General features: G+C 39.7%; 1 protein-coding gene across 1 annotated transcript in view; it reads left to right on the forward strand.

Moving 5' to 3' along the window:
* The window catches only part of LOC126257510 (myosin-I heavy chain), an 829,484-nt gene that overhangs the window by 773,182 nt on the left and 28,657 nt on the right, over positions 1-27,645 (forward strand). Inside the window, exons 28-32 of the mRNA XM_049955569.1 lie at positions 2,965-3,101; positions 8,331-8,539; positions 25,300-25,598; positions 26,407-26,614; positions 27,061-27,365. Coding sequence (XP_049811526.1) covers positions 2,965-3,101; positions 8,331-8,539; positions 25,300-25,598; positions 26,407-26,614; positions 27,061-27,365 — 1,158 coding nt within the window. The remainder of the gene's footprint in view (positions 1-2,964; positions 3,102-8,330; positions 8,540-25,299; positions 25,599-26,406; positions 26,615-27,060; positions 27,366-27,645) is intronic.

The raw sequence follows: 27,645 nt of genomic DNA on the forward strand, positions 1-27,645 counted from the left end.
GGAGGCTGGGGCAAGGAGGGGGATGGATAGTATGGTGGGGATGGTGGACAGTGAAGTGCTCCAGGTTGGACGGCGGGCAGGGGAGAAATGGGGAGGGGGGGGGGGGGGAAGTAGCGGAAAAGGAGAGAAATAAATAAAAACAAAAATAACTTTTATTTATTAATTTATTTATTTCTCTCTATTTCTCTCCTTTTCCGCTATAAAAATTGTTTTAATTTTAATTTATGTCTCTCTATTTCTCACCTTTTCTGCTACTTCCCCACACCCCACCGCCTCCCCATCTCTTCCCTGCCTGCCACCCAACCTGAAGCACTTCACTGTCCGCCATCCCCACCATACTATCTCTCCCCTTCCCTGCCCCAGCCTCCTCCTTTCCCCCACCCAGTCGCCACTCCCATCATGCACCAGTGCTGCTGCTTGCAGTGTGTTTGCAGTTGCCTGAGACTGCAGTTGTGTGTGTGAGTTGCATTTGTGTGAGTGTGTGTGTGCGTATGTGTGTCTATTGCTGGTAAAGGCCATTGGCCAAAAGCTTTAAGTGTGAAAATCTTTTTGTTGCACCTATCTGCGACTCAGCATCTCTGCTGTGTGATGAGTGGCAACTTTCCTTCTCATAATATTATTAAATTCCCATTTATGTAATTCACAGAAGCTAGTAAGCACGTGACAGTAGTAGGGAAAGTGAATGGTTGAATTTGATTTGTTTGGAGAATTTTAGGAAAGTGTAGCTAATCTATAAAGGGTACAATGTATGAAACACTAGGGTGACCTATTCTTGAATGCTGTTCAAGTGTTTGGGTTCCCACCAGGTCAGATAAAAGGAAGACACGGAACCAATTCAGAGGAATGTTGCTAGATTTGCTACCAGTAGATTCAACCTGCATGCGAGTATTACAGAGATGCTTTGGGAACTCAAAAGGGAATCCCTTGAGGGAAGATAAAGTCCATTTTGTGAAACAGTATTGAGACAATATAGAGAACAATATTTGAAGCTGACTGCTGAGGCATTCTATTGCTGGCAGCACAGGTTTTGTGTAATTTAGAGAACCAGCTTTTGAAGTTGATGTATGAACTATTCTACTGCCTGAAGCATACATTTTGTGTAAGGACCATGAAGATAAGATAAGAGAAATTAAGGATCATATGAAGGAACTGAGAAGACGATAACTAGTAGTGGTACAAGGTACCCACATGCATCATATGGTGGCCTGCTGAGTATGTACATAGAAGTAGATCGGGGGAAGAGCTCTTGGGATATATTCTCCTCAGTGTGCCAGAGTCACAGCATCATGAGAGAATATCTGTGGAGCTTGTAAGATATGGAGGGAAAGTAGTGAAATGTTGAAGCTGCAAGGGATATTCAGATACTGCTCTTAGCAGCTTACAGCCCGTGAAAACTGGAACACAAGTTTGATTCATGTTATGGTACATAGTTTTAACTTGTCACAAAATATTTGTTTCTCTTATTTTTTTCAGTCTTTCTTTTTCCTATTCTTTTTTTCTCACTACTGATCTAACCATTGCCAGCTCAACCAGTCCCAGTGTCGGTAGGTGTTTCTGCACACTACCCTTACTTGTTTTGAAATTCCATTCGTGAATTGTTAGAATGTAACTGCCCGATTAGTTATTGGCATCTTTCTCCTCATAGAGAATTGAAATCACTTATATATATTTAATTAATGAGAGGCCAATCCAGTTGTTGATAGATACTTCAGTTAAGCCCAAGGCCAGTTTTGGCCTTCACATCTGGGCCACATCCAAGTGAATCTGAAAATTGTGCCATTCTAGGGCAATGTCAAATGATCATTTGATTATCTGATGTTGCATCATAACAGCACAGTTTTCAGATTCACTTAATAATGGCCTGGATGTGAAGGTCAAAACTGGTCTTGAACATGAATAAATGAAATGAAATGAAATGTCGTGTGACGAGGGCCTCCCGCCAGGTAGACCGTTCGCCTGGTGCAAGTCTTTCGATTTGACGCCACTGCGGCGACTTGCGCGTCGATGGGGATGAAACGATGATGATTAGGACAACACAACACCCAGTCCCTGAGCGGAGAAAATCTCCGACCCAGCCGGGAATCGAACCCGGGCCCTTTGGATTGACAGTCTGTCGCGCTGATCACTCAGCTACCGGGGGTGGACGAACATGAATAAAGTATCTATCAGCAAATGGAGTGGCCTTGCATTAGCTGAATATACAATTGCAGAACAACAGCAGTCTTTGAACGTGGAGAACCTAATACATGCATGTTTACTCATATAACATGCTTTAATAATAAAATAAAAATATTATATACGAAATGCAATTCATCACAAATAAATGTCATTACTTATGCTTAAATTAAATTAAAAAAGAAACCTTATTCTTCATTCACAAACACTGCTTTCACTGTACTGTAGATCTAAAAAAGGTAACTACAAAATCAAAGTATAGTGCTACATGTAGAGATTTCAGGTAGCTATGAGATCAGTGTGTGTGTGTGTGTGTGTGTGTGTGTGTGTGTGCGCGCGCGCAAGGGGGGGGGGGGGATTAGAAACATTTCATTTTTGTGTGCCGTTGCCTCCTGTAAACTATTGTTATGTTTGTGCTCTGTTCCCCCTTATTCCTTGTCTTTGTGACCTCTTGAAGCTAGAACTTTCACTTCCTTTAGCTCAGAATACTGCTCTGACCAATTATATTTATCATTATTTTGAAATCCTTTGCATTTATTATACTTGAAATTTTCTACACCTTTAAAATAGGAATTGTGAGTGCTGCATGCTAAAAGTTTAACCATTAAATTTAAAAGCTCATTATGTGTAAACTGTTTTTAAAATTAGATGTAATTTTTTTAATTTCAGAATTTTATCTTAATTATAAAACAATCCAATGTGTATCTTCATTGTTGTATTTGGTACTGTTAATTTTTCATTAATATTACATTATAGTACAGTAAAACATCGATAATCTTTGTGTTGCAGGTGAAACCAATAACTAATGAAGATCGTATTAGACTCTATCAGAATTTAGTCAACTGCCGGCGAAACCTCATAGACAGTGAGATATTAAGGAAGCCCCAAGATACTGGAGGTAGTTTCCTTCGGAACACACTTAGAAGGTTTGTTTGTATGCATTTTCCAATGAAAAATTTCTCTTTTTCAGGGTTCTGAAAGGATGTTTCACTCTATTGTTGGGCTCTCAAAATGCTTTATCCTGTTAGTCAAAAATTATTTTCCATTTCTCTCAATTAATGCATAGATCTGCGAAATATTATTTACACTGTGAAATAATTCTTACACTGTGAAATAATTCTATCATCTAAAATATCTCTCATTTGTTCTTGAGTCTCAGTAGGACATTTTTAATTACATGACATGTTTTCATCTCCCACGATCATCTTCAGATCTGAAACAAAGTAAAACTAAATATGTACCATCTAATATTTTACAAGAAGCAGAAAAAAATTGCACATGACTGTTTAGAATTTACCTAAGCAGTTGTGTCAGCAGTTTGTCTTGTCTGTGTAAGAACCTCATATCAAGGGACTGTTTTTTTGCAATTTCAATCAGTGTTTTAAATTTTTATCTAGTGGAGATAGGGTAGAGGGGAAGGGGAATGGGGAACATGGAGGGACAGTGAGTAGAAGAGGCAAAGGAAGCAGGGAATGGGAGTGGTGGGGATGTCTTGAATTTAACAAAAGAAGGTCTTATGCTAAAATTATAAAAAATACAATAATGTATTCGTTCACAACCTCAACACCTTTTCTCCAATCCACTTCAGCTGGTCCTTCTCAACCCAGTGTGCCATCTTTCTGGACGTTGACCACTTTCTCTTTGAGAATCCCATCCACACTTCTGTGCACATTAAACTCACCAACCACCAGTAGTACATCCATTTTGACAGCTGCCATCCCTTCCCCACCAAAACAACCTTCCCATATAGCGTGATCACACAGGGACAGCATATCTGCAGTGACAAGAATTCCCTTGCCCAGTATGCTGACAGTCTAACACAAAGTCCTTCACAGGCAGGCACTATCCTCAAGATCTAGTCCACAAACAGATTTTCCATGCCATATAACCACCACCCCCAACCACCAGCTAAGAAGGAGCACCCCCTTTGTCACCCAATACTACTGTGGCTGGAACAACTGAACCACATTCTTTGTCATGGCTTTGATTGTCTATCATCGTGTCCTGGAATGAGGGACATCCTACCCAAGATCCTTCCCAATGCTCCTAAAGTGGTGTTCTGTCACCCACCTGACCTCCACTACATCCTAGTCCATCCTTATGCCACTTCTGACCTCAACCCCTTCCCACAGGGATCATATCCCTGTGGAAGACCAAGGTGTGAGATCTGCCCAATCCACCTACTCAGCACTTCCTATTCCAGTCCTGTCACAGGCTTATCCTACTCCATCAGAGGCAAGGCCACCTGTGATAGCAGCCATGTCATATACCAGGCTCTGTTGCAATCATAGCACAACTTTTATGTTGGCATGACTACAATCCAGCTTAGACCAGGCTGAGCAGACATCACCAGAGTGTGGCCAAGAGTATTGTAGACCTCCCTTGGCACAACTTGCAGCTGACCATAATATTAATTGCTGCTTCACAGCCTGGGCCATCTGGATCTTCCCCTCCACCACCAGCTTTTCTGAACTGTGCAGATGGAAGTTGTTCTTACAATACTTTGTCCGCACCCAAAATTATCTTGACGTCAGACTATGATAGCCTACTATTCCCACATCCTCCATCCAACAGTTTCTGCCTCTTCTTCCGTATCACCTCCTACTAATTCCTGTCCCCTCACCCTCATTGTGCACTTCTCTCTGCCAACACACCCACCAGTCCTTTTTCCCATTCTCTGCTTCTCTCCTTTCCACTCGATTCCCCCCCCCCCCCCCCCCTCTCACTCTCCCACAGCCTCCTGACACTGTGCCTGGCAGCCTTCTAGGCCCTGCACACTCCACTAGACAGCACTCTTCTCTTCACCCACCCATACCCTGCTATCCTTCTCCCTTCCTTGTCCCACTCCAGAGTGCTGCTTTCGTTCAACATGGCATTTGTGTTCCGGCCATAGCGAGCAGAGCTAGTGGTCATGTGTGCTTGAGATGTGCTTGCTTGTGTGAATGTGTGTGTGTTCTTTTCTGAAAAAGGATTTCTCTGAAATCGAAATGTGAAAGTCTTTTTTTTTATGCCTGTCTGCAACTCAATTCATCAGCTCTATGGTGTAGCAATTTATCCTTTTCATAATATTGTTTGTACACATTTTGCTTTTTATCTAGGAATAAATACTTTTGACAAAATTATTTAATTGGATAGATAAAAAAATCTACTCGTCAAGCGAACCAGTCTTTCCTTCTCATCCCGTGCAGTAAGTCTCCCCTGACCCATGGTTCTACGTGACTTTCCCCGAAATCTACCCCTTTTCCTAGACCTCTTCAGTTCTTTTCCTTCACCATTCTTCGTTCCCCTTCAACTCTTCTGCCTGAAGAAGGAGCCACTAGCTCTCAAAGCCTGCTAATCACAACAGTCTTTTATGTTGTGTTCATCCACCCCTTGGTGAGTAGATTTTTTATCCATCCAATTAAGTAATAAATACTTTTGGGATGAGATGCTGTTTTTGGGTATAGGAATGCAAAAGTGGTGAAATGTAAGCATCTGAAACACAAGGAGTGATTTTAATGACATGTGGTGCGTACGTATGGTATATGGTATATGAAAAATATACTTACAGGGTAAAGCCTGCCTGGTGAGCTTAGAGGTACAGTGGAGGTGTGACAAGTAAACAATACCAAAAGCAAGTTATATGATTGTCAGATTCGTAGTTTGTGGTTGCTAGGCTGTTTGGTGATTGCCCTAGTGACATTTAACCTCCTAGAATTGATAGTGGTGATACTAAGGCATGACATATAAAGCATAACTGTAAATAGTTGGAGCAATTTTAGCCAAAGATTATTTTACTCAGTGTTAAATCCTGAGCTTTCTGGGGTTGTGGCTCATGGCATCATGCCACAGTTACACGTAGTGCTGCCACTAGGTGTCATATTGAGTGAGTCGTCTTTAGAGAGGTAGTGGCCAAAACCCCTACTGTATGGCAGCCATGTTTCTGCTTAACTGCAGTGGCACATACAAATGAACACTAGCTGATAACAAACTTCACTGTTACACCTCTGACACTGAGGCAAAAACATGAGGGAATTGTGGAAAATACACTAGTAAACATGTTTTGAATTGTATGCATACTGGACCAATTATAAGCGTGTGTAATACTGTTTAGTCTAAAAGTGTATGGAGATCAATACAGTGAATGTAAAATATATTTATGCAGCTACATATTTCTGCTTTGAAGCATGTTCAGGTGTCAAATCACTGAACTAACAAGAACGTAGACTACAAATTTAGGTGCTTTAAGATTTGTTTTCTATGTCAAGTGCAAGAAATTTAACATGAAACACACATTATGCCAGATAAGATAAAATCCCACAATAAATATTAATGTCTTATTTTAGACAGTAAACTTACATGTGTGCTATGTCATGAGACTACAAACTTGGTAGTCTAAAGTATTATCAATCTGATTTATTCAGCAAAATATCTTCAAATGGATGCTTATTTACAGTAAACTGTGCTACAGCAACTATCTCAACTTCACAACTTTAGTCATCTAGTGAACTGTAGTACACAAAAATTCTAAAGGCGGGATTGAATCTACAGGAAGATTAGCTGGTCAACTGCAAATGCATTTTTTTCCTGGATATTCAATATCTCATCTATTTACTGCTAATGACACTAATTTGTTCTTTCTCAATTCAGCAGTGGAACGAGCTTACAATATGAACCAGTATTATCGATGGAACTTCCTTGCAGATTAATCTGCAAGGAAATTTCATTTCAGTGCTCACCCCACTGCTGAGTGAAAATTTATTCTGGATTATTTTTTATATACATAACTCATTTCACATGTCTCTCTCAAATTTTAATTTGTTTCATCTAACACGTAATTGAAAATAATATGATGTTATTTTCAATAGAAAATTATAGTTCAGTATTTGTTTATTATAATTTCTACTTGAGAGAAAATATTGAGTTTTTCAATAAAAGTTAAAAAAAAAAAAATTTCCATGTAGGAGATCTGAACGTGAGACTCTTTGATTACCAGACTGCAGTGCTACTCGTTCAGCTACAAGCATGAGTTTGACTTGAGTGAACTGTTTTGTACTTAACAGAGCTAAAAATCATCTCCTTTTTAGAGGTAACTTTTTCAATTTTTTCTTCTTTAAAATGGTGTGGCACTGCTTTAGGAAACTGATTACCAATAGATATACATAAAGAAAATTGCTTATGGTCAATCCATAAGGTTCCTTTGTCAGGTAAAAGCTCATTACACGCTCATAAGCATAAAATCTATACAGGCTGCTGTCTGACTGGAGTGCAAACACGTACAGCGTGCGTAACGGATCTGTCCGTAACTCGAATACATTGCAGTCATTTTCAAAAGTCTGGAAAAGAATGACTCACCTGACATATACTGGCAGACCTAGGTACTGGGTGGTGTTATGGCACATACCTCAACACCAGAAAGCTCATAATTTAATGTCAAGTGTATTTTTCTTTGGGGGAAGGGGGGGGGGGGGGGGGGGATACAGTGGGACTAGGATGCCCTGGCAGTCCTAGGGATATAGTAATAATTGGAGGGTAGGGTAGGGGGATGACAGAGGGTGGGGAGGGAAGGGAGCAAAGTGGAAGCATAACTCCGGATTCATGAAGGAATTTCAATCAAACATAGAACACAAATGGCTTATTATCTAGAAATAAAACTGTTGGGGCAGAGGGGTTAAGACACACCTATTTATGGGAATGGTTGTGAGAAAGCGGTAATATGTAAACAGCTTCTGGAAACACGTTTGGGGAGAGGATGGGGTGGGGAGGGGGTTATTAGCCTTTTATCCATCAATATATTCTTGTGAAGTGATGTTAAAAAAGTAAATAAATAGAATATGACAAACACCAAGATGTGTTGGAACATTTCTTTTATAAACCATGATTTTAAATTTACACAGAACAGTGCACTTATGGTGAAGGAAAACTATGGGTGTAATACAAATACTAGTGAAACAGATAGCCGGTGTAATTATGGTATTGTCTATATTTAATGGCAAGCCATGTGTGTATATAATATTTCACACAAATATTTTACCTTTACTAGAGTTCTTGGTTGATTAGTGCAGCTAAGTAATGAGTATTAATATGTTATTATGAAAACATTTCCCATTGTGGCATATATTGAGTAATTGATTTTAGCTTGATTTTGTTAATTTGAATTCCATTTGTCTCAACAGGTTAAGTAAACATCGTCTTGAAAAATTACGACAGGAACATGGTTCAACTGCAGAACATGGAGAAACCTACAAAGGTTTTCCTTATGCGTATTGGGCATTTAGTCGTCAGCCCATACCTCAGAGCCTGAGCAAGATGCCTGAATCTGAAGAGACAGTAGCAATCCAGATATTTAATCTTATATTAGCCTATGCAGGGCTAAGTCAGAATGGTAAAGATAGTTTTCATACATGTATTAATAAATACAACTGTAAAATGTATGAAACCACACATTTTATTTTTAACGCACATATTACATAGTGAGCACCATATAAACGATAAATTAAACATATTATCGAACATTTTGCTGGGTTATAAACTATGATAAAATAATGGAAATTCCTGGAGGGAACAATATGTAAAATAAGGGGAAGGCAATCAGTCACCAATATCAGACTTTTGTGCATTGTGTAGACATTCACAACAGAAAACTATGTTCCGAACTGTGGCCCTTTTTTAAGTAGCAAGTACACACGTTTACACAATAAACCACACTGACCCCCAAATGCACACTATCGTGGCCATAGTGACACTGATTATCGATTATCAATTATTAAGAGCAGTTGCTAGGGTTGATGGATGTGGGGATGAGGTAGGGAAGGACACACAAGGCAAGAAGGAGGTAATGGAGTAGTGTGAGACAGGAGGAGGAAAAACAGATAACTAAGCTGCTGCACAACAAAACGAAAGGAATGCTGTGGGGATAGAACATATAAGATATATAGAAAGAGGGGGGAGGGGGGGGGGCACAAGAGAGGAAGATGGAGATGGAGAGGGAGAATGGGAGGGGGAGTCATGGAAAGGGGGAAGGGGAGAAGAGAGATGTATAGAAAATACCTGCATTGGGGAGAGGCAGGATGGAAAACTGGTGGGAGAAGGTAGTACATGATATGATTGATTGATTGATTGATTTTTTTATTGGTCCATTTTATCATGCATCATAAATTGTACAACGGATGGGGAAGGAATAGCACAGACAATGACAGAAGAGATAAGAAAAAAGGTAAAGTGAGATCAGTGGGAAACGGATTAGTGGAAGCTTAGGCCAGGGGAATTGTGAGAATCCAGGATATGGAGTGAGAATCCCCATCTGTGTAGTTCAGAGAAACTTGTGCTGGAAGAGAGTATCCAAATGTCACATGCAGCTCTTAAAGTCATTTGTGTTATGACGTACAGTATGTTCGGCCACTGGATGGTCAAGTTTGTAACTGATCATAGTTTTGTAGTGGCAGTTCATGCTAGTGGACAGTTGGTTACGTGTCACGTCCTCATAGAATGCTACACAGTAATTCCAGCATAGCTGGTGTATAACATGGCTTCTTTCACACCTGACTTTACCTTGTATAGGATAGGACAAACTTGTGACTGGACTGCAGTCCATGATATGGCACATCTCTTGCACCTGGGTTGTCTACAAGGGAATAACCTGTAATGTGCTGGTTTGGGTGCAGGATAGAACAGGGATGATCAAGGTTGGTCTGTAGGATGGATGGGCAGTGGAACTCTGCTTTGAGTGATGTGAGTGGGATTTTGGGTACGATATCCCTCATCTCATGGCACACTGAGAGTTAGACAAAGCTCAGGTGAAAGATGTGTTTGACATTTGCAAGGCCAGGGTGATACTGGGTGATTAGAAGAGTGTTGTTTGGTGGTGGTTGATTAGCAGGTTTACTAGTCTCAGAGAAGGAGACGATACGGGGTATTTGTTTATGGGTGAGCAGGATGGGTTATTGTCTGTCATTAAGGGCCTGGTATGGTTATTGTTATATTTCGTCAATTCCTGCTTTCGACTACAGATGCGGCATCTGTGCTTGGTGAAGCTGTAAGGCAAAGGCTTTTTGACATGGAACAAGTGACAACTGTCAAACTGAAGGTACTGTTGGTGATTGGTGCTCTTGATATGAGCAAACATATTTATGGAGCCGTCTGAATAGCCTGTAAATATACCTGTTAATATCAAGAGCACCAACCATCAACAATACCTCCACTTTGAAGCTGTCATCCATTCCTGGTCCAAAAATCTTTCTTATAGCACCATCACCTGTGTCCATTTCATCTGCAGTGGAGAACAGGAATTGTCAAAATATACCAGTAATACTACCAGAGCCTTTATACAGACAATATCTTATCCAACTCATCCATAAATAGACCTACCAAGCCATGTCTTCCTCTGACATCATGTGTGAAAGCAGCCATGTTATATATCAACTGGGTTCTGTCTCAGATTCTTCGGCCAATGCTGGTGGTGGACTGGAGCCAAGCTCACAACTGCAGATTATATGTACCTGGCGCGCCAATGTCAGAGGGCTTCTCTGTGATCATTTCCAGTGCAGTTCTCCTCTTGCTGTTGTTCGCTGCAGCATGGGAATCGAGGATCCACTTACCTTGAGGCTTTCTTCTTTCTTGTTGAACAAGTGGGTGTGATAACTCTTCTCTACAGGCAGAATGTCCATGTGGGTGAATTTTACTATGTGGTCGGCCTCACACAGCGTGTGCTCTGCCATGGCTGATTTCTCCACCTGCCCCAACCTGCAATGTTGCTTATGTTCTGTGATCCTGGTGTTGACTGATCGTCCAGTCATTCCAACATAACTTTCCTGCATGTGCGTGGTATGTGGTATATTCCCGACATTGCAAGTGGTTCTCTTTTTTCCTTTGCAATCTGATACACTTGTTGATCCTTGTTGTCAGTTTGTAAATAGTCTATGTGCAATATATGGCTCATTCTGTCCATCATTCTGGGAATTTATGGCAGAAATGCCATACCCAATATTTCTTTTTCTGGTGTGTCACTTTGCCGAGTGTTTGACTGTGTTGTACCTCTAATATAACTGGTGGAATACCTGTTACTCCTCAGTACACTTCCCAAGTGTTGTATTTCACGCCTGAGGTGCTGCAGCTCACATATTCATCTTGCTCATGTTAAGATCATATTAATCATGCCTCTTTTCTGGCTGGGGTGGTGATTTGACAGTTTGTGCAGCTATTGGTCCATGTGTGTCAGTTTTTGATACACACTGTATCCCAGGTTTTCACCATCCCTTGTGACCATCACATCTAGAAATGTTAGGTGTTTGACCTTTTCTACTTCCAAGGTCAATTTTATGTTGACATGGAGGCTGTTCAAGTGTCTTAGCAAGTCACCGAGCTGCTCCTCACCATTGCTCCACACAACACAGATACCATCGGTATATCTGTACCACACATTAGGTTAACAAGGTGTCAAGTCCAATGCCTGTGCTTCAGAATGTTCCATGAAGAAGTTGGCTACCACTGGACTAAGAGACTACCCATGGCGACACTGTCCAGGTGTTCATAGAAGCTACCCTTCCATGGGAAATAGCTCATGGTGAGACATGCATGAGAGAGCTTGGTGATATCTTGCAGTAAAACGGAACTGATGTGCTCCATAGATTGTCAGCACTCCTGGCTCACTGATGTATAAACTGGCAAAACTCTTGGTCTCTCTGCTCCAGCTGCACATGGGAAGGACTGACACATACTTAAAGGATTCAGTACATTTCACTGAGAAGCTGAAGAAAGTAAAAATTGCACCAAATGACATCCTGGTCAGCTTCGATGTTGTTTCTTTGTTTAGCAAAGTGCCACTCAGTGACTCTCTGGCGAAATGGACTGATGTGCTCCAGAGATTGTTAGCACTCCTGGCTCGCCGACATATAAACTACCGAAACACTTGGTCCAGCCGCGTGTGGGGAAGACTGACATGCACATAAAGGACTCAGAACATTTCAATGAGAAGCTGAAAAAACTAAAACTTGCACCAAACGACATCCTGCTCAGCTTTGATGTTGTTTCTTTGTCTACTAAAATGCCACTCAGTGACTCTCTAGAGCACATTGGGTACAATTTCCAGAAGACATCACCAAGCTCTTTTTCACAAGTCTCACCACAAGCTATTTCACTTCGAATGGCAACTTCTATGAACAGCTGGCAACTTCTACGAACAGCTGGAAGGCATTCTCTTAGCCCAGTAGTGGCCAACTTCTTCATGGAACATTTTGAAGCACAGGCACTGGACTTGGCACCTTGTAAACCTAAAGTGTGGTACAGATATGTCGATGATATCTGTGCTGTGTGGGGCCACGGTGAGGAACAGCTCGGTGACTTGCTAAGACACTTGAACAGCCTCCATGCCAACATAAAATTGACAATTGAAGTAGAAAAGGTAAAAAAACTACCATTTCTAGATGTAATGGTCAAAACGGATGGTGAAAACCTGGGACACAATGTCTATCGAGAACTGACACACATGGTCCGATACCTGCACAGATGTTAAATCACCGTCTGATCCAGAAAAGAGGCACGATTAATGTGGTTGTAACATGAGCAAGATGAATAAGTGAGTCACAGCACCACAATTGTGAAATACAATGCCTGGAAAGTGTTCTGAAGAGCAATGGCTATTCCACCATTTATATTAGAATTATAACAGAATCAGTCAGTGAAGTGCAACATCAGAAAAACAAAAGTAGGGTACAGCCTTTCTGCCATACATTCCCAGAGTGATGGACAGAATCAGCCATATATTGCACAAAGACAGAGTAAAGATTATTTACAAACTGACAAAGAAGATCAAAGGGTGTCTCAGATTGCAAAGGAGAAAAGGGACCCACTTGCAAATGTTGGAAATACACCACATACCATGCACATCCAGAAAAGTTATGTTGGAATGAGTAGATGATCTATCAACACCAGGATCACAGAACATAAGCAACATTGCAGGTTGGGGCAGGAGGAAAAATAGGCCGTGGCAGAGCACAGGCTGTGTGAGGCCAACCACATAGTATAATTCGCCGACACAGACGTTCTGTCTGTAGAGAAGATCTAACACACCCACTTGTTCGGAGAAGCTATAGAAGTACACAAACATGAGAATAGCTTCAACAAGAGAGAAGAAAGCCTTAAGGTAAACAGATCCTGGATTTCTGTGCTGTAGAGAACAATTATTGCAGGTAGAAAGAGGAGAACTACACTGGAAATGACCACGGAAAAGTCCTTGGGAAGTGTTGCACCAGGTACATATAATCTGCAGCCATGAGGCTGGTTACAGTCCACCACCATCAATGGAGGGTGAAGAGTTGACAATGCCAGTGACTTGTGCTAACAAAATGTCAGAAAAATCTTCAGACAAGCATCAGCCGAAGAACCTGAGACAGAAGACAACAGGCAGTTTGTCAACAAGTGGCCACGGAAGCGTTAACAGTTCTGTATACTGTTATTATTGTGCAGCATTCTATGTGGGCATAATAGGTAACCAACTGTCTACTTGCATGAACAGCCACTGCCAAACTGTGGCCACATACCAAAACACAGATGACTTCAAAGCTGCCTCACTAAGCATGCCATTTGCTTATTCCCTTCCAGAAAAAGTTTCTCTGAACTATGCATGTGGGAATTCTCTCTGCAGCATATAGTGCGTTCTCACAATCTCCTGGCATAAAACTCTGCTAAGCTTGTCTTTTATGTTTGGTGCTCTGCAGCCTGTAGAAATTGTAAATATATCATAGCAGTAATTAACTGTTCGACAGAAGTTGCTTGTTGGTAGTATTTTATGTTACTCAACTAAAAAAATTCTTATACTGGTTATATGTATTTGTATATATAATTTATGGAATCATATCACTACATGAATATTACAAAATATTGTCACTGGTACATGCTAGAGAACATGAAGATACCATTGACAGTGGGCAATGTCCGAAACCAGTTCAGTAAAATAAAATGCTACCAACAAGCAGGTTGTGTTGAACAATTAATTACTATTGTAACATAATTTCTCTGCTAAGCTGTTTCCCACTGCATCATCTTATCTCTTCCCATTTCTTATCTATTTTCATACACACCGCTTCGTCTTTCTTCCCTCCCTGTCTGCCTCTCTGTCTCCACCTTCCTTTCTTTTCCCCTCTCCCTTTCCTCTCTCCCTTTTCTTTTATATCTCTTATATTCTCTACCCCCTCAGAACTCCTTCCATCCTTTTGTACAACTGCTGAGTCATCTGCCTTTCCCATTCCTGCCTCACAATACACTGCCCCCCCCCCCCCCCCCCTTGCCTCATGTATCCTTCATACACCTTCCCTTCATCTGTCAGTCAGGCAACAGTAATCAATAATAAGTATTGTCATGACTGCAGTAGTGTGTGTTTAGGTGTCTCTGTTTGTGAGTGTGTGTTCTTTCTACTAGAAAAAGACCAAGAGCTAAAAAACCAGTGAACACAGTTGTCTGTTACGTGTGTGTATCACAACGCGTCAGCCTGCTCTAATCAAGCAGTTGCCTGTTGCCTTTCCTTTATTTACAAATGATGGTTTGAAACTTCTGTCTTGTTTGCTTAATAAGGGCACTAGCATACTGGATAAAAATATTTATGTTAAACATTTATCATTTATTTCTGTCTCAGCTGTACATTAATTTTTGTGATGACTAGTTTCAATCAGTATTTAATCATTTTCAGATCTAAAAATTAAAATGATGTAAAGAAAAAAATACATATTTGCCATTGCTTTGCAATAGGTAGATAATTATTATAGATAAGTATCGCATTTTGCTAGGTAGTTGTGTAATTAACCTGTCACTTCCATACAGAACTACACATCTAAATACTGTGGTTTGCAACAGTGGACCATATTAACTGAGGGGGGAAGTGGGATAGGGAGAGAACGCAGGGAAAAGGAATGGGATGGATGACATGGAAAAGAAATTGTATGCATGACATAAGTGTAATGGATTTACATTCAGTAACAATTATGTTACTATGTAAAGTACAGGCTGCTACCCACAATACAGAGAAGACATTGAGTTGCAAATAAGCACAATGAAAGGACTGCTAAACATTTAAGCTTTTGGTGAAAATGCCTTTTTCCGAAGTAGAAAACACACACACATTATCACAAGCAAAACTGACACGCATTTTACGGCTGTCTCTGGCCAATAGGTTTTCTACTTCAAAAGAATGTTTTTTTGCCAAAAGCAGTTTTTTCATTGCACCTGTCTGTGACTCAGTGTCTCCACTATATAGTGAATGTTAGTCTATCCTTTTCATAACATCATCATCACTCCATCCAAAACTTTCCAGTGTTTGATATTAGTATGTAACTTGTGTAAGAGAGATAGACTTAAAGTAAATTTATAAAATAGAGAAATTATGTAAATGCAATTAATGCTACAATATTAAAAGTGTAAACAACGGAAGTGCAAAATTTAAAACTTATCAAACAGTAAAATTGTATAAGTGAAATTATATGAAGTAACAAAAATTACAGAAAAGAGCAATGATATTTTGAGTTAATTACATCCGCTTCTGCTCAGTGGTGTACAGCAAACAGGTTGTGTGATGTTTTGGAAGCCAGTCTGTTTCTGGCTGGTTGCTAGGATCAAGCATGAGCAGACACACCACCAATATCTTCTCTCAATAAGTGAGGCTTTTGTTGATAAAGGGACTGGGTCGATGTAGAGGGCTGAAAGAAGCCTTCAAAGTCTCACTGAGAGAAGACAGCAGTGATGTGTTGGCTCATGCTCCATTCTAGTTGCAGGCCAGCATTAAGACTGGCTTCCATGCACACCGAAAAACCTGCTTGCTGAGCAGTGCCAGCATGAGGATGAAAATGGAATTAACTATATATGTCACATGCTGTTTTCTGCAATCTTAGTCACTTCACATAACTCCACTTCTATAATTTTATTGTTTTATAAATTTTACAATTTTGTACTTTATTGATTTACACTTTTCATATATCAACTTGGTTTCCATCTTTTATAATTTCATTGTAAGCCTATCTCTTATATAAATCTGTTACACAGATGTCATCCACTTCTACTACTTACTGTGTTCTCTTCCCTATCCTACACCCCATTGTCACATTCTTTCCCCACTCCCCACTCATCACCCCTATCCACTCTCATTATGTATTTATACTGTTTTTCACAGTTGAAAACCAGTAGTGTTCTGATGTGTAGTTCTGTGTGGCTACAATGGGTTGCTTACACAACTACGTAGTTAAAAGGAGAAATTATCAGTAATACTTTTCTCTTTATTAGAAAGTAGGCATTTAGTTTTATTCATAGATTTGAAGATAGTAAAATACTTATCAGAACCAGTCACCCTAAAAAAAGCATGCAACTGGGCTGGTGAAATAAAGGAAGGATGTTGAATTTCTATGTTTACATCTACATATATGCTCTGCAAGTCACTGTATGGTGCATGGTGTAGGGAACCCTGTAGCATTACATTTCCCTCCAGTTCCACTCACAAATGGAATGAGGGAAAAACAAATGCCTGTATGCCTCTGTACAAGCCATAATATCTCATAACTTATATTTTTGGTTCTTAGGCAAAGTGTATGTTGGCAGCTGCAGAATTGTTTTGCAGTCAGCCTCATTGCTGGTTCTGTAAATTTTCTCAATAGTGCCTCGTCAAAAGAATATCATCTTCTATCCAGGGATTCCATTTGAATTCACGAAGCATCTCCGCAGTACTTGCATGCTGGTTACAAATCTAGCAGCACGCCATTGAATTGTTTCATTGTCTTCCTCTAATCTTACCTGGTGGGAATCCCATACTCTCGTTCTCCCAGAAACTGAAGCCAACTATTCACGTTCCCTACTGTCATCCTTATATGCTCATTCCATTTCATATCTCCCATGATAAATATGTTAGCATTAGTGTAATGATACATGTATGTGCTTCCACAGTGACTGAGATTTATTCTTATTTCTCACATTTATGAACCAAATTGTTACCATTTCATGTGTTTGATGTAGTTAGTTCATTAGTTAATTAGTTCTATGGGTAATTTGTATGATTTATTGCAATGGAATGGAGTGAGTCATCTCACATTCGTGTGCGAGTACGGAGAAAAGCTGACCATTTACAAGTTGGATCATTGGATAGAGGATAAAAAATTTTTTTGCATCTTTGTGCACGCCGTTTTGTGCTAAAGTCAACCTTAATACATCACTATTCCTTTTGAACTGTAGTGGGTTATGGGGAAATGTACCACATAAACAATATTTTTTAAGAAACAAAAATGCACTCAAGAAAATTATAAAATTAAGAGCCAGAATTTCTGTCCATAACTTAACTTCAGGACATTAAACTTCAGTAGTGCTAATAGTCACATACAAAAATACAACAGTATACTGGCTTTCAGAAGTGATGAGAAAAGGTGTACAGGTTGGGGAAGGTTGAAAAGGAAGGGTAGGACAGTCAGACCACAGGACGAGTGGGACAACTGGTTGTGAGGTCAAGGGGAGGGACTGTTGAAACCTGGTGAAGGTTGGTTGAAAATTCATATATCCCACAGTGAAGCTTTACATTAAAATAATTTACCAAGTTTTTGTGTACGCTGTCTTTGCTGAGTGGTCAGCATGTCTGACTGCCAGTGGGCATGGTTTCCATTCCCAGCCGGGTCAGAGATTTTCTTCATTTAGGGACTTGGTGTTGTTTTGTCCTCATTATCCTTTCATTATCATTGACAAACGGGTCACCGAATGTGGCATCAACTGAAAAGATTTGCAACTCAGTGGCTGAAATTCCAAAAGTGGGGACTCACGGCCATTAATGCCATGTAATTGTTTTATTTAATTTCACCAAGTTTTGGTTGCGAACTTGGTAACTGAGTTTATTAATTATGCCTGAAGCCAAAATTCTCACTGCCTTTGGTATTATGTTGAGCTCAATAAAATATGTTGTGGAACATGTTGCTTTTTTTTTTTTTTTAATTTGTCGCTAGAACGTTTTTGCTATATCTTCCTTTGTCACCAAATGTCACTGGATGCCCTCCGGATATGTATTAGTATTGATCTAATTTATGCAAAACATACTGTAGTTTTCTTACAAGGAAACAGTCTGGTTGAGCCATACTTACAATCAGTAGGTGCAATTTCAAGTTCTGCCAATACATACATTAAAAAGTTGAAAATATCAATCTCTTGCACACATTAGTTTCTTCCTCAGAGAGGAAAGAGGAATATATTGGATAAGATTGGAAAGACGGGGCAAGTGACTCAGACTCCAGCCGAGTCCTTCTCTTGCAGTCATTCATTCATTCAGTCAGTACATCATTCATTCTTTCATTCAATTCTGCTTAACCTGGTCCTTCTCAACTCAATGAGCCACCTACCTAGATGCTGATATCCACCTCTCAGGTTGCTCCATAAGTACGTCTGTTCACATCAAGCACACCAACTAGCAACAGTGCCTCCACTTTGACAGCTGTCACCAAAGTCCATGTTCACATTAAATGTATAAAAATAATTATAAATGTGGTACAGAGCAGAGTGATAATTTTTATAAAAATTTCTGAGAAATACATAGGAATGTTCAAATGTGTTTGAATTCCTAAGAAATAAAACTGCTGAGGTCATCAGTTCCTCATAGAAACCCCCAGCAGTTGCAGGGCAACTTGAGACAATGTAACACAACACATTACTGACCAAACTCAACAAAAATTCAGACTGATGCAGAGAACCTAAATAAATACTTAACTACTTCAGTATATTAACTGAGACAAAAAATTTTTTTCAGTCAGACACATCTGCAACTGTTAAACAGATTCCTTGAGTGCAAAAGAATTCCAGTGGGATCTTGTTACACACACAGACAGTTTAAAAGCTGTATCAAAATTCTCAAATTCTGAAAGTTGGCTATCTGACCACATAATAGAAAAAAGATTATACACTGAAGCGCCAAAGAAAGTGGTATAGGCATGCATATTCAAATACAGAATATGGTGCTGCAGTCAGCAATGCCTATATAAGACAACAAGTGTCTGGTGCAGTTGTTACATTGATTACTGCTGCTGCAATGGCAGGTTATCAAGACTTTTGTGAGTTTGAACATGGTGCTATAGTCGGCCCATGAGTGATGGGTCACAGCATCTCTGAGGTAGCGATGAAGTGGTAATTTTCCTGTACAATCATTTCACAAGTGTACTGTGAATATCAGGAATCTGGTAAAACATCAAATCTCCTACACTGCTGTGGCTGGAAAAAGATCATGCAAGAACAGGACCAACAGTGACTGAAGAGAATCATACAGTGTGATAGAAGTGCAACCCTTCTGCAAATTGCTGCAGATTTCAGTGCCAGACCATCAACAAGTGTCAGCGTGCAAACTATTCAATGAGCTTTCGGAGCTGGAGACCCACTCGTGTACTCTTAATGACTGCATGACACAAAGCTTTATCCCCTGCCTGGGCCCGTCAGCACTCACGTTGAACTGTTGATGACTGGAAACATGTTACCTGGTCGGACGAGTTTCGTTTCAAATTTCATCGAGCAGATGGACATGTACGGGTATGGAGACAATCTCATGAATCCAGAGACCCTGCATGTCAGCAACGGTCTATTCAAACTGGTGAAGGCTCTGTAATGGTGTGGGGCATGTGCAGTTACAGTGATGTGGGACCCCTGATTCATCTAGATACAACTCTGACAGGTGACGTGTATGCAAGCGCCCTGTCTGATCACCTGCGTCCATGCATGTCCATTGTGCATTCTGACGGACTTGGGAAATTCCAGCAGGTCACTGCAACACCTCACACATCCAGAATTGCTACAGAGTGGCTCCAGGAACACACATCTAAGTTTAAACACTTCCACTGGCCACCAAACTCCCTAGACATCCCAATCTGCGATGCTGTGCAATATGCTGTTCAGGAGAGATCTCCGCCACCTCGTACTCTTATGGATTCATGGAAAACCCTGTGGGATTCATGGTATCAGTTCCCACCAGCACTACTTCAGACATTAGTGGAGTCCAAGCCTCGTCGCATTGTGGCACTTCTGCGTGCTCGCGGGGGCCCTACACAATATTAGGCAGGTGTACCAGTTCCTTAGGCTCTTCAGTGTATATTATTTGCAAACCACTCATTTTCATCATTAATAAATGCTTAGAATTTGGAATTCTACAGGATCACCTCAAAGTTTCCAAAGTTATATCAGTATTCGAAAATGGTGAGAACCAATTCTCCCAAAACTACAGTTCATTATCTGTTGTTCCTATATATGAAAACATGCCTTCTCTGCAATAGACAGCATGGTTTATGAGAAGGAAAAGATACTACCTCTGCTGTCATTGAAATTTTAGATCAGACATTAACAGCATTTGAAATACAGAATACAGTGTTGCTCACATTGTGTGACTTAAATAAGCCTTTTGATTGTATTTCTTTTGACATTTTATATGCTAAACTGCAGTTTTATGGAGTAAATAACTCACCATTAGAAATAATTAACTCTTATTTAAAAAATAGGAGACAATTTGTGTTAGTTAAAGATTGTCATTTTTTCCTAAAGGAAGTCACACCTGGTGTACTCAAGGTTCTTTCCTTTCACCATTCCTCTTCATTGTAGCAGTTAATGGTTGTCTACATTTTGTTGCGCCCCCCCCCCCCCCCCCCCCATGAACCTCGACCTTGCCATTGGTGGGGAGGCTTGCGTGCCTCAGCGATACAGATGGCCGTACCGTAGGTGCAACCACAACGGAGGGCTATCTGTTGAGAGGCCAGACAAACGTGTGGTTCCTGAAGAGGGACAGCAGCCTTTTCAGTAGTTGCAGGGACAACAGTCTGGATGATTGACTGATCTGGCCTTGTAACACTAACCAAAATGGCCTTGTTATTCTGGTACTGCGAACGGCTGAAAGCAAGGGGAAACTACAGCCGTAATTTTTCCCGAGGGCATGCAGCTTTACTGTATGATTAAATGATGATGGCGTCCTCTTGGGTAAAATATTCCGGAGGTAAAATAGTCCCCCATTCGGATCTCCGGGCGGGGACTACTCAAGAGGACGTTGTTATCAGGAGAAAGAAAACTGGCATTCTACAGATCGGAGTGTGGAATGTCAGATCCCTAAATCGGGCAGGTAGATTAGAAAATTTAAAAAGGGAAATGGATAGGTTAAAGATAGATATAGTGGGAATTAGTGAAGTTCGGTGGCAGGAGAAACAAGACTTTTGGTTGGGTGAATACAGGGTTGTAAATACAAAATCAAATAGGGGTAATACAGGAGTAGGTTTAATAATGAATAAAAAAAATAGGAGTACGGGTAAGCTACTACAAACAGCATAGTGAACACATTGTTGTGGCCAAGACAGACATGAAGCCCACACCTACTACAGTAGTACAAGTTTATATGCTAACTAGCTCTGCAGATGACGAAGAAATTGATGGAATGTATGATGAGATAAAAGAAATTATTCAGGTAGTGAAGGGAGACGGAAATGTAATAGTCATGGGTGACTGGAACTCAAGAGTAGGTAAAGGGAGAGAAGGAAACATAGTAGGTGAATATGGATTGGGGGTAAGAAATGAAAGAGGAAGCCGCCTGGTAGAATTTTGCACAGAGCATAGCTTAATCATAGCTAACACTTGGTTTAAGAATCATGAAAGAAAGTTGTGTACATGGAAGAACCCTGGAGATACTAAAAGGTATCAGATAGATTATATAATGGTAAGACAGAGATTCAGGAACCAGGTTTTAAATTGTAAGACATTTCCAGGGGTAGATGTGGACTCTGACTACAATCTATTGGTTATGAACTGTAGATTAAAACTGAAGAAACTGCGAAAAGGTGGGAATTTAAGGAGATGGGACCTGGATAAACTGAAAGAACCAGAGGTTGTACAGAGTTTCAGGGAGAACATGAGGGAACAATTGACAGGAATGGGGGAAAGAAATACAGTACAAGAAGAATGGGTAACTTTGAGGGATGAAATAGTGAAGGCAGCAGAGGATCAAATAGGTAAAAAGATGAGGGCTAGTAGAAACCCTTGGGTAACAGAAGAAATATTGAATTTAATTAATGAAAGGAGAAAATATAAAAATGCAGTAAATGAAGCAGGCAAAAAGGAATACAAACTTCTCAAAAATGATATCGACAGGCGGTGGAAAATGGCTAAGCAGGGGTGGCTAGAGGACAAATGTAAGGATGTAGAGGCTTGTCTCACTAGGGGTAAGATAGATACTGCCTACAGGAAAATTAAAGAGACCTTTGGAGAAAGGAGAACCACTTGCATGAATATCAAGAGCTTTGATGGAAACCCAGTTCTAAGCAAGGAGTGAAAGCGGAAAGGTGGAAGGAGTATATAGAGGGTCTATACAAGGGCGATGTACTTGAGGACAATATTATGGAAAAGGAAGAGGATGTAGATGAAGATAAAATGGGAGATATGATACTGCGTGAAGAGTTTGACAGAGCACTGAAAGACCTGAGTCGAAACAAGGCCCCCGGCGTAGACAACATTCCATTAGAACTACAGACAGCCTTGGGAGAGCCAGTCCTGACAAAACTCTACCATCTGGTGAGCAAGACATATGAGACAGGTGAAATACCCTCAGACTTCAAGAAGAATATAATATGTCCAATCCCAAAGAAAGTAGGTGTTGACAAATGTGAAAATTACCAAACTATCAGTTTAATAAGTCGCAGCTGCAAAATACTAACGCGAATTCTTTACAGATGAATGGAAAAACTGATAGAAGCCGACCTCGGGGAAGATCAGTTTGGATTCTGTAGAAATGTTGGAACACGTGAGGCAATACTGACCCTACGACTTCTCTTAGAAGCTAGATTAGGGAAAGGCAAACGTACGTTTCTAGCATTTGTAGACTTAGAGAAAGCTTTTGACAGTGTTGATTGGAATACTCTCTTTCAAATTTTGAAGATGGCAGGGGTAAAATACAGGGAGCGAAAGGCTATTTACAATTTGTACAGAAACCAGATGGCATTTATAAGAGTCAAGAGACATGAAAGGGAAGCAGTGGTTGGGAAGGGCGTGAGACAGGGTTGTAGCCTATCCCTGATGTTATTCAATCTGTATATTGAGCAAGCAATAAAGGAAACAAAATGAAAGTTCGGAGTAGGTATTAAAATCCATGGAGAAGAAATAAAAACTTTGAGGTTCGCCAATGGCATTGTAATTCTGTCAGAGACAGCAAAGGACTTGGAAGAGCAGGTGAATGGAATGAACAGTGTCTTGAAAGGAGGGTATGAGATGAACATCAACAAAAGCAAAACGAGGATAATGGAATGTAGTCGAATTAAGTCGGGTGATGCTGAGGGAATTAGATTAGGTAATGAGACACTTAAAGTAGTAAATGAGTTTTGCTATTTGGGGAGTAAAATAACTGATGATGGTCGAAGTAGAGAGGATATAAAATGTAGACTGGCAATGGCAAGGAAAGCGTTTCTGAAGAAGAAAAATTTGTTAACATCGAGTATAGATTTAAGTGTCAGGAAGTCGTTTCTGAAAGTATTTGTATGGAGTGTAGCCATGTATGGAAAATGAAACGTGGATGATATATAGTTTAGACAAGGAGAGAATAGAAGCTTTCGAAATGTGGTGCTACAGAAGAATGCTGAAGATTAGATGGGTAGATCACATAACTAATGAGGAGGTATTGCATAGAATTGGGGAGAGGAGGAGTTTGTGGCACAACTTGACTAAAAGAAGGGATCAGTTGGTAGGACATATTCTGAGGCATCAAGGGATCACCAATTTGGTACTGGAGGGCAGCGTGGAGGGTAAAAATCATAGAGGGAGACCAAGAGATGAATACACTAAACAGATTCAGAAGGATGTAGGCTGCAGTAGGTACTGGGAGATGGAGAAGCTTGCACAGGATAGAGTAGCATGGAGAGCTGCATCAAACCAGTCTCAGGACTGAAGACCACAACAACAACAACAACATTTTGTTGGGACTCATTCAGTTATTTTTTGTGAGAATGTTACTACATTAGTAACTACAGATCAAGACGTACCAGATTTACATCAGAATATGCAGAACGCCTTTGCATTAGCAGTCAGTTGGTTTCCACCTAACAGACTAGTGTGTAGTCCAGAGAAAATCCAACACTTTATTCTTAGGCTGTCTAAAGAAGTTGAATCAAACTCTGTAAAAGTTGTAGAAATATGTATCAGCTTGAAACTGAACTGGCAACCCCACATCAGCTGTGTCTGCAAATATATCTCATGCGGAAATTTAGTTATATAGTTAGCAAGGAATATCTAAGAATAGCTTACTTTAGAATTTTTCAGTCATAAATACCTTAGAGAGTGTTGTTGTTTGGACACTCTTGTCTTATCAGAAATGCTCTACTTATACAGAAAAAGGTACTATGAATAATTTATAAGGTTGGCCCCAAAGAGCATTGCTGTCCTGTGTTTACTAAGGTCAAAATATTGACAGTTTTAAATCCTTATACCCATTTCTTGTTAATCCACATTGTAAAAAATAACAGAATTTGGTACTATAGAGAAATTCATTATTGTGACACCAGACGCAAATTGAGTATTAACGTGTCTAGGGAAAGACTGACAAAGATGAGAAAGTGAATTGTTTGAAGACATATAATAAATTATCACATTCTGCTCCGACTACAGCTTTAAACAGTCTCAAAATAAACTCTTTAACTGGCTGGCTGACAATCCATTCTGGAGTATAAAAGAATTCTTTTATACTTTTAATGTTGAAATAAATTTTTAAGATTCTAATTTTAAAGCTGTATAACTGGTTATTATACAATATTTAATTTGTACATGTAATTTTTGATATTTTCACTTACACTTGTAACATGCTATCACTTATAAACCCTATTCCACAGTACATGGTCAATGGTGAATTAAGAATTTGAGCGGGAAGTTGAACATCTTTCTTTCCGTCTTTCCCCAAACTGTCCCTTGTTCCTCTTTGATGTAGGAACTAACAGTTCTGAGAGCTGTTATCTACTTTTTAATGTGTATATTGACAGGTTTTGGAAATTCAGCTTATACTGGCAAGTATTGTCCAATCATTCTGTCCACTTGTAATTTTTTGGTTTTATCAACTGAATTTTTATTTGATGCAAATAGCAAAGTTTTTGAGTTGATACTGTAATAAACACACCAAGAACTTTACCATTTTTGACTTCTCAGGTGATGCAGTTCGGAATATGGAAGATGACCACATCAGGCAAATGCAGGTGGTGATGGAACGATGTATGCGTAAAGATAGTTTACTTGTAGAACTGTACTTGCAGTTGATCAAGCAAACTACAGACCATCCTGATCCTAACTCAAGGGTTAATTTACGACACTGGGCACTGCTTTCACTTGCTTGTTCAGTTATTCTTCCACCAAGCAAACCAGTACGCAAATATCTTGCTGCTCATCTCCGTAGATGTGCATCTGATTATATCACAGAGGAAGGGAAGTATGCACGATTTGCTGAAAAGGTGAGCTTAATAAAAATAAGTACTGAGTTTTAGATGATTTTATTTTTGTGTTGTGTTGTGTGTATATGAGATTAAAACTATTGTGTTTTGCCCTCAGAATATTTCAAAAGCTTTAAATGAGGTAATTTTATTGTGTACACTTGAGTCTGTCTGATTCTTATTGGATTATACAGTTTTGGTCAGACCAGTGGAACCAACTGACCTCGTCAACCCCTGTTTGAAAAACTGAGCTGATTTAAAGAGCACTTGTAGCATTTGAAAAATCTCTTCTAACGTTAAGCGCTAATACTGAAGGTAGTGCTACTCAATACACTTAACAAAATAGTTTTGTTTCTTAAGTTAATGATTTGGATAAAACACTGCTCAATAGAAATGTTAAATTCACGTAAAGAAAGAAGGCCAAAGAGAAGTAACAAAACTTCTAAATAATTAAATTAAAAAGCACTTTGTTCCTTTTGTTTCTTGCTAGCCTTGTTTTGTGCAGTTCATTGATTCTTCTTAACCTTGTTTCTGAATAAACTGCTACCTCCAACAAACTTCTTTATTTATTCTCAAAGCTATAGTTTATAAAATTGAAGTACTATATTATACATTTTTAAGCTGTTCTAAAAACAAGTGTTTCTTGAAAGTAGGTACTAACAATTCCCTCTTTCTTTGTCTGAATTTAACATTTCTAGATTGGGTTCTCTGGACACATGGCACTACAGAGGTTTGAGTGTGACATTGATGCAAATCTTATTTTCTGTGGTATAAACTATGTATGGTAATATTATAATTATGTGAAATGATGTGGTCTTTCTGTTCCCAGTGTCTCCATAAAACCCAAGGAACACGTCGCCGCCAGTGGCCACCTTCTCGAGAAGAAGTACTGTGTACAATTAACCGGAGGCCCATATATGCACGTTTTCATTTTATGGATGGCCAATACCATGCAGTTGAATTTCACCCCTCTGCCACTGCAAGGGATGTCATGGAAATTGTTAAAAATAAAATTGGCCTTCGAGAAACAGCAATGGGTGAGTTTTGGTTCTAATTGTGTGTCATATTTACATTAAAAGTCCGTAATTTTTGTGATTAATATTTCACACCCTCTTAGTCCTGCAACTACTGTATCATCCTTTTATGAAGGAAGTAAAGTAAGAAAATTGATGTTTGTAGGAACAAAACACCTGCCAATAATTTTAGAATGACACTATGTGTTATTACAGATAAGGCAAAAGCTAATAATTGACATATGGTCAGACAGTTCAGGGAACACTTTGGCTAACTTGATCAAAGGCTAGATACTTTCTGCTCAAATTTGAGATTTTCAGAGACCACCATATGTTTGTCATAATTTTTAAAAAATTAAATTAAAAAAGAAATCTTGTTAGAAGATTAGATGTGTTTTCTGAGGCATTCTGAAACTCCAGAAAAGCTTTTTTTGTTTTGAACCAGTACACAGAAGTTTCTTTCATTTCAGGATACGCCATATATGAAGTACTTGGTTCATCAGAACGGAGCCTCATGCCAGAAGAAAAAGTAGCAGATGTTATGTCAAAATGGGAACGATACAGAACAGCAAATGCAGCAGCAAGTCAGGTAGCATCTGGTACAGGTAGCATGAAAGGTGCCCGGCGTCCACAACAGCACTTGTTCCTATTCAAAAAACACCTGTTTCTTGATGAATACATGGACCTGGATGATCCTGTTGAAAAAGAGTTGCTGTACCATCAGGTCCTACACAGTCTTCGTGCTGATCGATTTCCAGTCACAGAGAAAGAAGCTGTAAGTCTGCTACCCCTTGCCTTGTGGAAAACAATGCCCCTTGTGTGCTGATCATGAGAATTTTAAGGAGTCACCTTGCATTGGGTGCAGTGATATTACATTTTCTAAACACTTGTTCAATGTTTCTTAAGTATATAATTTATTTTTGTGTAACTATAGAAAGCAGTTGCTTTAAATGACATCTATTTTTGCAGTCACCAGTTTTAAATGTCAAAGCTCATCATCAGATGCTGTGATTTTATGTTCATGATTGGGAATCTTCTTGTTAGAGGACATCTCT

This window comes from Schistocerca nitens, chromosome 1 (genome assembly GCF_023898315.1).
Source record: "Schistocerca nitens isolate TAMUIC-IGC-003100 chromosome 1, iqSchNite1.1, whole genome shotgun sequence".
In the NCBI taxonomy this organism is placed as follows: domain Eukaryota; kingdom Metazoa; phylum Arthropoda; class Insecta; order Orthoptera; family Acrididae; genus Schistocerca; species Schistocerca nitens.